The sequence below is a fragment of the Carlito syrichta genome, unplaced genomic scaffold, assembly GCF_000164805.1.
Source record: "Carlito syrichta isolate Samal-C Ts95f unplaced genomic scaffold, Tarsius_syrichta-2.0.1 Scaffold281728, whole genome shotgun sequence".
In the NCBI taxonomy this organism is placed as follows: domain Eukaryota; kingdom Metazoa; phylum Chordata; class Mammalia; order Primates; family Tarsiidae; genus Carlito; species Carlito syrichta.
In genome coordinates, this window is record NW_007225824.1 from 471994 (window position 1) to 489155 (window position 17162).

At 37.3% G+C, this 17162-nt stretch overlaps 1 protein-coding gene across 1 annotated transcript in view; it reads left to right on the plus strand.

The window, feature by feature from the left end:
- The window catches only part of POLR3B (RNA polymerase III subunit B), a 130500-nt gene that overhangs the window by 44494 nt on the left and 68844 nt on the right, over positions 1-17162 (plus strand). Inside the window, exons 12-13 of the mRNA XM_008052564.2 lie at positions 2755-2889; positions 16808-16969. Of these exons, the coding sequence (XP_008050755.1) occupies positions 2755-2889; positions 16808-16969 (297 nt within the window). The remainder of the gene's footprint in view (positions 1-2754; positions 2890-16807; positions 16970-17162) is intronic.

The following is a 17162-nucleotide window of genomic DNA, read 5'->3' on the forward strand; positions in this document are numbered from 1 at the left end:
TTTATTGTGGAGATGAGGTCTCGCCAAGTTGCCCAGGTGGGTCTCAAACCCGTGGGCTCAGGCAATCCACTCACCTCAGCCTCCCAAAGCGTGGCATTACAGACTAAGCCACCGAGCCTGGCTGCAAAGTAATATCTGAACTACTATTGGTATTCTACCAAAAAATGCTATCAGCCACTAGATTAGTGATGTCAGCTACTCTCCTTATGACTCTGGGAATAGTCCCAGAAAAATGGGCTAATATTAACTCATTGTTTTGATTTAGACCTAGGGTTTGCTTTTCAACATATAGTTATTAAAACAGGAAGTGAAATAAGTTAGAGTTTGATCCCAAGGGAGTGATGGACTCGACCTCTAATGAAGGAGTGGCCTTATAAAGTACAGTAAGGTCATTTGCTATAAATATCCATATTTATTTCTACTTATAAATGTCTTAGGAAAATCTGTCAGTATTTATGCAAAAGGGAAATGTGAAAAATGGGATTTTTTTAAATTGAAAATGTGGTTAATGAGAGTTTGCTTCATTTTCTCATTAATAAGAAAGGTAATTACAACTAAAAGAGATATTCAATGTAACTTGTCACATTCAGATCAGAAAAATAAAATGAAAATTAGATATACCTGAAATGTTCCATACAGCTTTGGAAATAGCAGTTGAGAATGTAAATTACTTATAGCTACCTATAAATTAGATGTACCTGAGATGTTCCATATGACTTTGGTAATAGCAGTTGAGAATGTAAATTACTTATAGCTATCTGTAAATTAAATGTACCTGAGATGCTCCATACAGCTTTGGACATAGCAATTGAGAATGTAAATTACTAATAGCTGCCCAGACACTAGGTTTTTCTGCTTGGTGTTGTGGTAACTGGTGTTTGATTGTGGGGGATTTTTTGGCTTTTGTTTGTTTTGTTTTATTGGGAATGAACAAGAGACTTTTCTTTTGAAAGACCTTCTTACTGATGTAATTGGTTTGTGGGTACAGGATGACATAGTCGCTTTTAGGTTACTCTTTCTTTTACCACATTCCAAACACATTTCTTTTAATACATTGCAAAGTTCTCACTAATAGAAAATAAATTGACCTGGAGAAAAAATAAAACTTTCTTTGAAGAAAAATGAACTTTTTGAAGCACATACAGAATTCTAACATCCTGTATTACTGAGTGGAATTTCTTAACAGTAACAACAAAACGTACGAAGGAGAATGCTTGCTGTTCTTTTAAATCTGCTGAATTAGGACAGGCACAATGACTGATGCCTATAATCCCAGCACTTTGGGAGTGAGGCTGAGGTAAGAGGATCACATAAGTGCAACATAGCGAGACCCTCCCTCCTACAAACAATTTAAAAAATTAGCCAGGTGTGATGGTAAACACTTGTAGTTCTGGCTTTGTGGGAGGATGGCTTGAACTCAGGAGTTCGAGGTTACAGTGAGCTCTGATTATGCCACAGCATTCCAGCCTGTGCAACAGAGATTGATCCTATCTCTTAAAAAAATCTCCCAAATTTTTGGCATAGTGACACAATTAGTAAAAAGAATCTCATTGGAATTTTACTAAATGATTAAGGTAAGTAAAAAAAATTGTCTAATACTGTGTATTCTCTATGGAAAAGCCTATAAAATATTCCTTGGAATTGGCAGAAGCTCAGGCCACACTCTCAGAATGTGACATTTTTAAAAAAAATTATTTAATTTAATTCATTTTATTTTGAGTCAGGGTCTCACTCTGTTGCCCAGGCTGGAACGTAGTGGCGTGATCACAATGATCACGGCTCACAGCAGCCTCAATCTCCTGGACTCAGATAATTCATCTTTTTAGATGTAGGGAATGGATCTACTTCAAATTTTTGTGTCCCCAAACAAACTAGTGCACTTATTTTACCAGTTCTGGTTCAACTTACTGATTGAGCCAGACTTATTCATAAGGATTTCGGTGTTTGTATAAGAAAAGATTGACTAGAACATTTGTAGCAAATTTATTCATCAGTCCATTCATTCAACAGATATTTGTTGCGTGCCAAACACTGTTATAGTACTATTCTTGTTTCACTGTGTAACAAACAATTCCAAACCTTAATGACTTAACTGTTTATTGTATTTCTCATGATTCAGTGGTTTGAGTGGGCTAAACCTAGGGTGGGAAGGGAGTTCTCATTTTAGGTCTCTCGTAAGGTTGCAGACAGACAGCAGCTGAGCTCAACTGGAGTTATCTAAAGGCTCAATTGGGCTGGACCTCCAAGATGGCTTCTTCAATTATATCTCTGACTCCTTGGTGCTTTTCCATGTAGCCTCTCTCTGCACAACTCAGGGTTCTGGGCTCTTCACATGGTGTCTCAGGACTCTAACAGAAAGGAAGTGGAAGCTGCCAGTATACTTAAAGGCTAACCTGGAATTGGGTTGACATGATTTCTACTGTGTTCTCTTGGTCAAATAATCACATGCCAATCCTAAGGGGGTGATGGACTCCACCTCTAATGAAGGAGTGGCATGAAGTATATAGGAAGGGAAGGAGATGATAGTAGTCCTCTTTGAAGTAAAGGTACTCATAGGTACTGAGTACAAAGATGAAAAGTCATTATCTCAGCTCTCATTAAGTTTACAGACTAGTTGAATTTTCTTTGAATAGGGAGAGTCATAACGATTCAGTATTTTCTTACTTAAATGTTATAATATTGGTTGTTTTCTTAAAACGCTTTAAATTTTAGCATGCGTTTTCTCAAAATTTTTCTCTGATTTCTGAATTACAGGTTAAGGAATTCAACTTTCGAGCCAAATGTATCTATACTGCAGTGATGGTGCGAAGAGTAATTCTGGCCCAAGGAGATAATAAAGTTGATGACAGAGACTATTATGGTAACAAGCGATTAGAATTGGCAGGACAGGTGATTTAATTATTTTATGTCAAAAAATCGTATTTTAAACAAAAATTAATTTGGATTTCACTTTACATGGGAGGAAGACACTTGAATGGAATACTGGTTGCGTGTTTGAAGTATAAACATTTCTCACATGACTTACTGTCTCTTAGACTTAAGAATTTCTTTAACTATGAAAATATTAATTCTTTAAATGTTAGTAGCATGCTAACCGTATTATATTTTTTGTTGAGATGTTCACCCTCGTTCTGTATGTAGGAAGTGAAGTATGATTTTAAGTATTATTGTTTATTTAATAAACAAATTTTTTAAAATTATTTTATTTTATTTATTTATTTAATTTTTTTGGAGTTGGGGGTTTCACTCTGTCGCCCAGACTGGAGTGCAGTGGCCGCTCCCGGCCACCGCGGCCTCGACCTGCTGGGCACCGGCGAGCCTTCCACCTCAGCCTTCCGAGTAGCTGGAACTACAGGCACGCGCTACTGCGCCCGGCTGGTTTTTGATTTACTGTAGAGATGAGGTCTCACCAAGCTGCCCACGCAGTTCTCGAACCTGCGGGCTCAGGCAATCCACTCACCTCAGCCTCCCAAGGCGCGGGATTACAGGCTGAGCCACCGAGCCCGGCTAATAAACAAATATTTATTAAACATCTATTTTGTTCTCGGCATGTTCCTAGGTATTAGGTATACAAGCTGGAATTAGACAATCAAAAGTCCCTTTTCTCTTAGTCCTTACAGTATAGTGGGAGAGAGAGGCAATAGGCAAGTTAAACGATCCTTTGACTGTTTTGGTGATGTGGTAGAAGTAGGTTAGTGAGGATGTCTCTAAATCTCATTTAAGTCTTAGCTGAAAAATGACATCTTATTTTAAGAGTGTGTATCTCCTTCAGCTGGCTAGCAAGTGTCTAAAAATCTTTGAAACTTCATTTTTTAGCATTTCAATCAGGTATTACCCTTAAAGAACTAGACTAGAGGCCTGGCTGCTGTTGATATTTTCTTTTATCTTTGGTTTTTAAAGTGCCTTTGTGTGATTTTCTCTATTCTGTTTAGGATTTACAAGTTCTTTAATCTGTAAATTTATGTCTACCAAAAATTTTCAGACTTTATTCAGATATCTTTTTTTGTGCTATTTTCTTTCCTCTCCTTCTGACTCTAATTATACTATTAGACATTTGGAAATCAAGGCTCTGTTAATTTTTTTGTAAAAAGATCTTTTTCTTCTTTAGATTGGATCATTTCTATTGGTCTATTTTCAAGTTTACTTTTATGTCATCTTTAATATCCTGTTATACTCATGTAGTCAATTGTTTAGTTTAGATATTGTATTTTTCAATTCTAGAAATTTCATTTGGTATTTTTTTCACAGCTTTTTCTCTATCGAGCTTTTCTATTTGTTTATCCATCACAATCATAATTTTATTTACATCCTTGAATCTTAATAACTGCTTTAAAATCGTCTGCTAATTTCAACACCTGATTTTGAGGACACTCTATTAGCTTTTCTTAAGTGTGAGTCATGTTTTTCTGTTTCTTAACTCTAGTAACTTTGGATTGTATCCTGATGGACACTGTAGATGATGAATTGTAGAGGCTTTGGATTCTGTTGCATTCCTCTAAAGAGTATTGAGTTTGTTTGTTTTTGTTTTTTTTTAAGGCAGTGAACTTGGCTGAAAATCCCTGTCTCTCTTAGTTCTTTAACTAATTTCTTTAAATATCTGGGCTACTTGAAGTCTTAACAGTCAATTGGGGATTTGAACAGAGTTTAAATGTAGAATTTGGGATTTCTTCATTTACTTTTCAACTCAGATCTTTTCTTCTGGTTCATCAATGCAGTGAGACTACAACTTTCCCAAGTTTTAGCATTCTGATGAGCCAGGGACAGTGGTTCTTAGTTGAAAAGGCTTCAAATGGGAAACTCAGAACTGTTTCCTTTTGATAAGTGTTCCTTTTCCTCAGTTTCTCTTTGCTTCTTGACACTGTCCAGTGCATTTCGAGTAACTGTTTTATTTAATATTTTGTCCAGTTTATACACTCAAACCTCATTACTTATGGATTTCATATTTGCAGATTTGCCTGCTTGCTAAAATGTATTTGTAGCCCCCAAATGGCACTTTATCAGTAATTTGCAGGCATGTGCAGAGCTGCACAAAATGTGAGTCACTCTACACACATGTTCCCATCTAAAATCTAACAAGACAATGCTATTTTTTGTTTTCAGCTCTCATACATACTATAAACAAGTATCCTTTTTGCTATTTTAATTTGCATTTTTTAAATGATTAATGATGTTGAACATCTTTTCATGTGCTTAATGGTCATTTGTGTATCTTTTCTCCCCCCTCCCCCTTTTTTTTTTAGTCAAGGTCTCACTTTCGCCCAGGCTAGAGTACAGTGACATAATCGCAGTGATCACAGATCACAGCAGCCTTGACCTCCAGGGCTCAGGTGATCCCTTCACCTCATGATCCTGCTTAGCTGGAACTACAGGTGCATGCCACTATGCTCAGCTAATTTACTTTTTATTGTAGAGGCGAGATTTTACTATGTTGCCCAGGTTGGTCTTGAATTCCTAGACTCAAGCAGTCTGCCCACCTCGCCTCCCAAAGTGCTGGGATTACAGGTGTGAGCCACTGCACTGGCCTGTATATCTTCTTTAAGAAATATTTACTCAAATCCTTTGCCTATTTTTTTAAATTGGGTTTTTTGTTGTTGTTTGGTTGTAGGAGTTCTTGATATATTCTGAATATATTTAAAAAATCAGTTAATATGATTGGCATATATTTTCTTTCTTTTTTTTATTGTTTTGAGTCAGAGTCTGTCACCCAAGCTGAAGTGCAGTGGCGTGATCACAACAATCATGGCTCATGGCAACCTCGACCTCCTGGGCTTAGACAATCCTTCTACCTCAGCTTCCTGAGTAGCTGGGAATACCAGTGCATGCCACCATGCCTGGCTAGTTTTTGATTATTTGTAGAGATGAGGTTTAGCTATTTTGCCTAGGCTGGTCTTAAACTTCTAGGCTCAAGCAATCTGCCTGCTTCAGCCTTCCAAAGTGCTGGGATTACAAGTATGAGCCACGGTACTCAGCCTGTTTTCTTCTATTCTATAGGTTGTCTTTTCATTTCCTTGATAATATTTTGATGCACAAAAGTTTTTAATTTTGAAAAAGTCCATTTTATCTATGTTTGTCTCAGGTTGCCTGTACTTTTGGTGTCCTGCACATGAAATTATAGCCAAATCCAATATCCTGAAGATTTGTCCTGGTGTTTCCTTCTAAAAGTTTTATAGTTTTAGCTCCCAAGTTTAAGTCTTTGGCATACGAGTTTTGTTGGCTATATAATGATGAAAGATACCAGTCTAGAAGTATGTATCTGACAAAACTCTTAAGTTTACGTATTTAGTATTAGAGTTTTGTTAGATGTACAATTCTAGATTGATATTTATTCTCTCTCACCATTTGGATCCAGGCTCCATCATTGGCTGTTTTTTTTTAACCCCTTTCTGCTGCTGCTTCCCTGTCATAAACAGAGTTCATACTGTGTACCTTATGGGACTGTTAAGACCTTAAATGAATGATGTATACAACACCTTTAATGACACAGAGCCTAATTTTAGTACTTTTGTAGGTATTCTGTTTTATCTCTCCAGTGCTTTTGAGATCTTCTTTTGGCGTTTGCTATTCTACAGTTTTTTAATGATATGCCTTGGTGTGAATTTCTTTTTATTATTTTGCTTGGTACCTGTGTATTTCTGCAGTTCACAAATTAATGTCATTAATCAATTCAGAAAATTTCTCAGCCATTTTCTTTTCAAATGCTGTCTATCTCCCGTCTTTCTTTTTTTTCAAAGTTTCCAATTAGATCTGTTTAGACCTTCTTATTTTTTTCTTCACATCTCTTAACCTCTATCTTATTTCTATCATTTTTGTTTCTTTACTGCTTTCTGTGCAACTTTTCTTCTCATTTAGCTCCCCGTTCATTTTCTATTCAGTCATGTTTAGTCCATTACTTTTATGGAAGTTCTTTTGCATATCTTTGTGGTAATTTTTTGATTTTATGTTTTATGACGAAAATTTTCAAACATTCAGAAAATTTAGAAGACTGGCTTTGTGGTCATTTTTGGTATTATTTTGTTTGTATATTTTTTATTTCATCATTTATTCACATAGTTATTTTAATTTCATATCTGATGCTATATTTTAATCTAATGTGCCATCAATTATATGATGGACCATTATTTGTTTATTTATTTATTTTTTTGGAGTTGGAGTCTCACTCTGTCACCCAGACTGGAGTGCAGTGGCCGCTCGCGGCTACTGCAGCCTCGACCTGCTGGACTCCGGCAATCCTTCCGCCTCAGCCTTCCAAGTAGCTGGAACTACAGGCGTGCACTACCATGCCCAGCTAATTTTTTTTTATTTATTGTAGAGATGAGGTCTTGCCAAGTTGCCCAGGCGGGTCTCGAACCCACAGGCTTAGGCAATCTACTCACCTCAGCCTCCCAAATCACGGGATTACAGGCTGAGCCACCGAGCCTGGCTTCGAACCATTATTTTTATTTCCACTAAGAAATACAATGCATTGCCACTTAAATTATGACACAGTGCTAAGCTACCAAAAATTATAAGATATATCCCATTTCCAGAATGATATACAGAAGTTAAAAAAAAAAACCTTTAGAATCCGTGAAATATAGTAATTCCAATATCTAATTTCTAAAGCTCCTGTTTCAGTTGTTTTTGATTATTCTCACCCATGTTAGCTTGGTTGCTTGTGAGTTCAATGATCTTTGTTTATGAACTAATTGAATTTAGATCCTGGGTGACCATACTAGGCATATTTCCTTTCAGGGATATGTATTTTCTTTTGCAGGTAATGCTGCTGACCTGGGACTTCTCTAGTCTTCTTACGTGGGTCTGAGTATTACATGAGTTTCAAGTTCATTTTCTTTACCTTGTCCCTGAACCTAGATTTACTAAGCTGGTATCAGTATTTTTTCTCAGGACAATTCTACCTTTGGGTTTGATTATTGCTCTCTACTTCCTATCCTGGCTTCAGCTCGTTGTTTAATTTTATGACTCTTGTAGCGTAGGAGTGGCTGGGGGAGAAGAGTTCATTGAGTTTTCTTACTCTTTCTGAAAGCCCAGCAGTACATGAGAAGCATACTTTATCCAGAATCTAGTCATGTTACAGCAACTAGACTGCTCAGAGAATCTAAACCACTACGCTGCAAGCAGCAGAGGTCCCTTTTTCCCAGTGGATTTGAAGCTTTATGAGGACAGAGACTGTGTCTTTCTTGTTCATCCTTATAAACTGAGCAACTGATAAGATGTTCAGACATAGTAGATATTCATCACATGTTTGTCGAAGTAATGAATCAATTAATTGCATGTTCTAAAATAGTTTACCTTAAAGCCCCTTTTGAATTCTTACATGTTTTTCTTCTTTTGTTTTTGTAGTCATTAGCAGTGTCGTCTACCATTCACCCAAGGTACAAACCTCTATATCATTCTGGACTCTTTCTGTTTCTTTGCATCATACATCAGGCTCATCAGATAATCAAATCCTGCCTTTCCACTTCTTAAATGCATCTCTCATTTATCTCCAGGGTAGCTATTACAGCACACGCCTTCAGTATCCGCATTAACCTTCCAACAAGTCTCTCAGTTCTTAGCCTCACCCCAACTCCATTCATATTCCACTTTGCTACTAAAATTATTTTAAGACACAAACACAATCTTCTCGATCTTGTGCTTCAGCTATTTGAATGGCTTCTCCCTGAAGCAGTGTGGTAACTACAGTGAGATGTAACGTGGTTAATGGAAGATGCCAAGTTAGAGAATGAAGTGGCAGCCAAATCACCTTTTAGCAACTTAGGATCTGTGTCGTTGGTGGCAGTTCTACCGATAAAACTAGTCTTGTGGTTGTCACAGAGGGATGGTGTGATTGATGAGAAGAGGATGTCAAGTTTCCTTAATAATTAAGGATATGGTGGTGACTTCGGGATATGTCTGTATAAAGCACTAGCATGCTTTCAAGTGGAGGCACTACTTCCCAAGTCCCCTGGAATTCTCTTGGTGATATATACCTGGGAATGATACCAGACGACCTAGAATGAGATTTTGTGAAGCTTGAGATACTTTTTCTTGTTATTCTCATAGTTATTTGTTTGTTTTACTAATTTAACCAAATATCTTTACTTTTAAAAAAAGTTATGACTTTTAAAAATAATGTCAAGGTAAAAATAAGAAATTAAACTTTATAAAATAATTATAAAATTTATCAAAATAGTCATAATTCTCAGTACAAATATTTTTTTAAAAGTTAGCATAGTAAGAATTTTAAGCAAAAATGTTTACAGTGAAAAGTGAGTTTCTCCCCCCTCTGAACTTCCTTCCCATCTGACCCAGATCCCTAGTGCCCTTTCCCAGAAACATTCTCCCATCCTCTCCTTTACCCTCTGCATATACAAATATCTTTATTAACTGGCATTTTAAAGTTATAGCATTGGAAACTCTTGGCCTGCAGCTATTCATGCCTCTGTGAGAATTTATGCTAAGTTCTGTGGGGCTTCTTTGGAGACCTCTGATGCAAGTTAGGAGTCAGGTTTTGCAATTTCAGAAGAAATCATAAAAAGGACAGTTTGTCCCCATTCATGTGAAATAGATTTTCAAAGTAGTATGTGTGTTTGAGAATGTTGTTTGACCATTACTGCCAAGCCCTTTGACTTGAGGAGAAATCTAATCAATTGAATGTGTCTATTATAACAGAAATTGACATTATACCTGCTTTTATTTATTTTTTAAATTTTTTAATTTTTTTTTTGAGTTGGAGTCTCACTCTGTCGCCCAGACTGGAGTGCAGTGGCCACTCCCGGCCACCGCAGCCTCGACCGCTGGGCTCCGGCGATCCTTCTACCTCAGCCTTCCAAGTAGCCAGAATTACAGGCATGTGCTACCACGCCCGGCTGATTTTTTGATTTATTGTAGAGATGAGGTCTCGCTGCCCAGGCAGGTCTCGAACCCGCGGGCTCAGGCAATCCACTCACCTCAGCCTCCTAAAGCGTGGGATTACAGGCTGAGCCACCGAGCCCGGCTTATACCTGCTTTTATGTATGTGCCTTTTAGTTATGAAAAATAATATGTGTGTGTGGTGAGTCTCATAAAGCAAATACTTATATATATTCCCCCTCAATTTAAAAATGAACACAATACCAGCACTCCTTCATGTGCCTTCTCTGATTCTTGACTGCTCCCTCCTATCTGTCTATTCTGGAGGCTCTGGCCACGTGCCTGCCTAGTCACGTAGCCAAGGCAATCCCAACACATTCCTGGGCATTTTCTGAGATTGGATGAAACAGGTTCATTTCTCAGGCACATCCTCAGCAGGCCTGAGCTTCAGATGTATGTTTCAAGGTTTTTTAAAGCCTGAATTCTTAACTGGAATCCCATTATTAAAACAGATAAAAGCTATCCCTTTCTGGTGGAGATGGCTTGAAGAGCTTGTTTCTCTGCCTCCTTCCCCTTCCACTTCCTCTGAAACTCCTGCAGAATTCATAAGCACAGATTGCTCGTAGAAGGATACTTAGACTCTTTCACAGAGTTGGTAGGATCCTTGATGATCTTACCCCTAAAACCTTTCCGGCGTCATCTCGTGCCGACGTGAGCTATTTGCATCTTCCCAGACACACCACGTGCTGTTTCCTCAGTCCATGCCTTGGAGTTGTGCCTTCCGCCGAAGTTGCCCTCCCTTGTCTCCTCTTCACCTTCCGTCTAGTGAGGAGCCCCTTTCTCTTTCATCACTGTTGGAGTCATTCTCGCTGAAACCGTCTGTCAACACCGGGCGTCGTCGGTCGCTCTGTCTTTCTAATACCAATAGCAATTTGTTCAAGTCTTCATTTGCGTGCCGAATTACTGTGTAATTCTGTACTTGCATGCTTCTTTCCCCCTTTAGACTGTAACATTCTTGAGGGTAGGAATCATTTATATTCATCTCTTTTTTTCCACATGAAGTTCAGGCCCTGTACTAAGCACTGGAGATTAATGGTGGACAAAACTGTCGGGGCACCAGTCCTCAAGAGCATTTTGATAGGGGAGACCAACAGTGGACACGTAAACAAGTATTGTAAATAAATACAGTACTTCTAGATGGTTATAAGTCTTCAAAGAAAACCCCAAACAGGCTAATGTTAGAGTATTGGGTGTTGCTGGGGGAAACTTTAGGCACATAGTCAGGGCCAATCTCTTTGAAAACATGATTTATTTTAAACAAAGTCCTCACACATTCTAGCTGAGACTTGAATGAGGGGATATCAATCTCGTGCAACCTGGAGAACTGCATTCCAGCAAGAGACACAAGCAAGTGCACATCTTCCAACGTAGGAATGAGTTTAGGGACTGGAAGAACTGACAGAGGGTCAGTGAGTGAGGTGGAGGGATAGTGAGAGATGACATAGGAGACCTAGGTGAGGTCTTGATCACCTGGGGTCCTGTAGGCCATGGAAAGAGACTTGGATTTAATTTTAGATGCAGTGGAAGACCATTGAAAGGTTTTGATCAAGGGAGTGACAGGATCTGATTTTTAGATTTGAAAGATCTGATTGGAGAAGAACAGGCCAAGAGTGGACTGGTTAGGAAGCTAGAGCAATATTATACATGAGAGGTGGTGGTGCTGGGATGATAACAGCAGATATTACAACTAAAATTAAGAAATTATTGTAATTTTAGGTTATAAAAATTAATATCTGGACTGCTGAGGAAGCTCTGTTTGGTTAATAACTGATGCTTTGCAGGTGGGTTTTTGGTCACCTTCAGACTGACCGCTGTGCAAGAAATTGTGATTATCTCTACTACCATCAATCCCAATTTTTGCTGCTTTTTAATTGGGAAAAATCATGTTGTTAAATTAGTCCATTAAACAAAATGTTGGTTGTTTAGAGGAATAAGGAATGGAGAAGGGAGGGGGGAAAGGAGAGACGATCCTGTTGCTTAAAAAATTTCAATTAAAAAGAAGGTTCCCATGTGCAAGAAGACATAGCTTTATAAACAATGTAAAGACATAAAAGGCATTGTGTTGGCAAAAATGTGAAAAAACAATAGCTGCTAATTTCACACCCCATGGGATGAGGGAGTATAAATGTGCTTCAGCTTTAGATAACAGAGTTGTCTCCACTGGCCAAGCGGGTTCACAGAGCTTTCCCTCAGTCTTACTGCCACCAGAGGGTTGGCAGGCCAGCCGCCAGTAGAGGTGTTAGCAAAACCTACCGATTTCAGGCTTAATCTTTTCACCTACCTTTTCTTTTTCGGTAATGTGTTCATTATTTGCTGAGCATTACTCGATTCTTTGTCTGCAAATTTTTTGTTTCTAATGCAGCTTGCTTTGTATGGGTGAGATATGGAATGGCACCAAAATCCGGCACCCTGGAAAGCCAGGGATTTCCACCCTGTGACAAAAGAAGGCCGTCTTGACTTCAGAGATTGCCTAATCCCAGCTGTTCTGATAATGTAATTAAGGCTGCCTAATGTCTTTAATTTTGCAACCAGTTTGTGTGAAAAGGAGAATTTGGCACTCTGAAGGCTTAAACACTAAATAGCAATCTCAAGACGCCTAATTAGAATTCTCTGACATTAAGCTAATTGGTGAAACAGTATTTCAGCAGCTTAACTTCTTTATTAATTTTTTTTTAGCATTTTCATTGAAAATCAATTGATGAGCTGTCAGCATTTTTTCCTTAAATATGATTTGCTCTTTAGTGCTCCTGTCTTAAGCAGGCTGAAAGGCCTCATACTAGCAGTGGACACTACTGAATATTATCCCTAGAATTCCATCCCTTATAGTCACTTTACTCTTGACCTAAATAATGTGGTTTATTGTGTGGCTTGGCCTTGTGGTTTCTCACTGTTCTGTGAACTGGACATTTTTCTCTTAAACTGAAATTTTAGGGACAGAGAAATTTATTATGAGGCAGTATTTCTATTGAATGTGTCCTTACTTTTTACTTGTTTGCTACCAGGGATATTTCCTTGTGTTTGAATCAGGGGCTACAATAAATTCAGCAGAGATTTAAAAAAAAAAACTTTGTCATAATTTGAGACAAAAGTGTCTAAGTGTGTAAGGGACTAATTAAAATAGACCATTTGATTCTGTTCAGGATGCTTATTCAAACTCCTTCTGCCAGTTTCCACAGGAAGTTGCTGAAATGGGCTTCTTCATCCCCTCTCACCCCTCTGCACCTGCTTGCATTCCCATATTCTTTCTTTCCATTAGTGAAACTGCTGGGACTGACTATAAGAAAGGATTAAGAACTCAGAGGAGGAAGTTTTCTTTTTAGAACACTTCTAACATGGTAAATTCAAGTCCAAGATCCAGACTTTCCTATTTGCAAAGTAGATTTTAGTAGAATAGTGAAAGGACATGTATAACTTAAGGGAGAAAAGCATAAAAACCAATCCCACTTAGGAAATTCTTTCTTCAGTACTAGCTAGAGGAAACGACACATTTGCTTTGAATAACTTCTTTATTCTAACTGAAAAATCTACCAGTTGGTTATAAACATTCAGGAATATGGTCAGTATGGAATTTGGATAATCTTCAATATAAGCATATTTCACTAAATCTCATTTCCTGCTTCCCTCTATACAGTCCTGTGAGAAGTGAATCTTACAGAGCAGCGTGGGGTGGGGGCATCGTCTGTCGTTTCTTCCTGTTGGGCAGGCAGTGTCTTTGCATACACCATACACCATTCACACAGGGCTCATTCTTAGCATGACTGAGTTTGAAAAAGTATTAGATTACATCAGTACCATTTAGTTTACCTTTGTGCTCCTTACTCAGTTCTGAATTTTTGTATTTGTTATTTTCTTGGTTTGTTATATCATTTAAGTTTTTAAGGTCTTAAAATCATTTATTACAATATAAGTTTTGCTTCCTTTAGAGCTTTATAAAAATAGATTCATAGCATGTAATTTTTCCTAAATTTTTTTCTTCTTTCAACATTCACCTATATTGTTGTATGTCACTGTAGTTCATTTTCATTTTTGTATTATATTCCATTGTATGAAGGTATGATGTACGGTGATAAATACCACTTTATCCATTCTACTGATTAAGGACTTTGTATGATTTCCCCCTCCTTTTTTTTTTTAAACTAGTGCTCTTATGCCTAGCTCCTTGTTCCCATATGCAAGAGTTTCTACAAGGGTTGCCTAGTGATGGAGCCAAGTTAAATTTTTAGCTTCGCTGGAGAATACCAGACTAGTTTCTCAAGTTTTTGTTTTGTTTTGTTTTGTTTTGTGAGTTGGAGTCTCACTCTGTAACCCAGGCTGGAGTGCAGTGACACTTTCAAATAGCTGGAACTACAGGCACGTACCACCACTGGCTGATTTTTTGATTTTTTTTTTTTTTGTAGAGATGAGTCCTTGCCAAGTTGCCCAGGCTGGTCTCAAACCTGTGAGCTCAGGCAATCCTCTCACCTCAGCCTCCTATTCCCAAGTATTTATACATTGCGTTGTATATGAGGTCCTGATGATCTCCATACTGTGACTTGGTATCAAACTTAAAATTTTTGTCTAGCTAATGCATGCAAAGTGGTGTCTTCTTGTGGTCTTACTTTGTACTTCCTACATTACTAATAATACTGAGCCCCTTTTCATGTGCTTATTGACCATTCATGATTTCTCATCTTTGAAATGTCTTTTGGATTATTTGCATTTTCTTTATTGATTTCAGGGAGAGTTTTCGTACCTTTTGCGTTCTACTTTTTTGTTAATAGAGTTAGTGCTTTTTATTTTTTAAATGTGTGCCTTTGGTATTTGTTCTTTGGTTAACTGGAATGAAGTGAGGAATTCAGTTTTGTTTTCTAAATAGATAACCAGTTCCCCACTGATCCAAAATGCATGTGTATCACATAACGAGTTTTATTATATGTATAGGTCTGTTTCTGGACTCTTTGTTCTATCCATTGGTCAGTTTGTCTATGCATTCGTTAGTACCTTCACGTTTTTCTTTTTTTTTTTTTAGTTGGAGTCTCACTCTGTCGCCCAGACTAGAGTGCAGTGGCTGCTCCCGGCCACCGCAGCCTCTACCTGCTGGGCTCCAACGATCCTTCCGCCTCAGTCTTCCTAGTAGCCGGAATTACAGGCATGCACTATGATACCCGGCTGATTTTTTGATTTATTGTAGAGATGAGGTCTCGCTGCCCAGGCGGGTCTTGAGCCCGCGGGCTCAGGCAGTTCACTCACCTCAGCCTCCCAAAGGCGTGGGATTACAGGCTGAGCCACCGAGCCCAGCTCCTTCACGTTTTTCAGGAGTATCTTGGCTGTTTCAGAGTCTTAGCTTTGCCATATATATTTTAGAATTATTCTGTCAATTTTCACTTAAAATATTCTTGGAATTTTGATTGGCGTTACATTGGAATTGCACAGTAATTTGGAGAAATTTAGTAATCTTAAAATATATAGTCTTCTTATTCATGAATATTTTCTTCTTTTCATTTGTTTAAGTTTTCATTGATGTCTTTCAATAAAGATGTATAATTTTGTCCAAGAAGGTCTTGTGCCTCTTTTGTTAGATTTATTTCTAAGTACTTTGAGTTTTTTGGGGTAGATATTTTTAATAAATAAGAAAACTTTTAAACATATAAAAATAGAATAGTAAAATTAACTCCCATATATTCATCACAAAACTTCATTTGTTACCAGTAGAAGCCAATCTTTTTTCATCTGTACCCTTCTCGCTTCTTTCCCAAATTGGGAATTGGGTTCCCCTTACTCTCAAAGTGGGTTGTTAAACAAAGTGTCCTATCAGTCTTTCACTGTCTCAGATATCAAATAATATTCTATAAATACTTAAAAATTTATCTCAACAGGCTATGACTAAAAAAATCATAATACCACTTTCACACCTAAATTTTTGAAGATTGCTCACTGTCATGAAGGATTCATTATGTATTCAATTTCCCTGATTTCCTTATAAGTGTTATTTATAGTAGAATTGTTCAAATGATATTTGAACTTATCTCACACAGTCCATTTGGTTGCTATGTCTCTTGAATTCCTTTTGATGTATAGGTTCTCTATGTGTTTCTTGAAAAACTGGATCTTTTATTCTAAATCATTTTCTACATTCTGGGTTTTACTCATGATATCCTTTTATTAATCAAGGTTTTCCAGAGAAAGAGACCAATAGGAGGATAGATAAGATAGATCAGACAGACAGATGCTATTACAGAAGGGATTTATTATGGAAATTGACTCATTATAGAGGTAGAGAAGACCCACCTCTGCAGACTGTCTGCAGGCTGGAGAAAACCAAGGAAGCTGGTAGTATTGTTCAAAGGCCTGAAAACCACAAGAGCTAATGGTGTAGCTCTTAGTTCTCGGCTGAACAACCAAGAACCTACTAAAGTTTAAGAACCACTGCTGAAGGGGCTATACCTAAGAGAAAGTGTTGGGGTGTAAGGGATGAGTAGATAATGGCAAACTGTTCTAAGTGATTGTGCCAATTTACATTTTCACCAATGACGTAGAAAAGTTCAAATGGTACAACATCTTTGGAGTCTTCAGACATTTTAATGGTAACTTTTTTCCTTTCACCCTTTTAGATTTTAATGTAAAGTTTTATTTGTAAAATTAAAAATTAAGTCACTAGTCAGTGAAATCTAAAAGTTTGAAAGTGATTGGTTTAAAGTAAATGCCTTTGAATGCAATGATTATTATGTTATTGTCTTTGCTCTTGTTCCCGACACCTAGCATAGTGTAGAAAATTGTGTACATATTTGTCCAATTTGATTTAAAAATATATTTTTTTTCAGTTTTAAGCAGTTTCTCCATCTTGTTTTTAAAAATAAAACCTTAATCAAGACCTGAAATTTATTAAAATACCCCAGTAATGTGTTTTGAAAAATTACCTTTTTTTCTTCTTTTTTAGCTTTTATCTCTTCTTTTTGAAGATTTGTTCAAAAAATTTAATTCTGAAATGAAGAAGATTGCAGACCAGGTGATTCCTAAGCAAAGAGCAGCCCAGTTTGATGTGGTGAAACACATGCGCCAAGACCAGATTACCAATGGCATGGTGAATGCCATTTCTACTGTAAGTCTTTAGGCCTTCTTTTAGGATTTTGTAATTTATTTGTAAATCTATTTGGTGGAATGGAGACTTGTAATGTACTTTGAGAATACAAGTGAGATATATATATATTCATATATATATATATATACACACACACACACACACACACACACTTGAGGAAATGTTTACAATTTATAGATTTGCTACTTTGAAA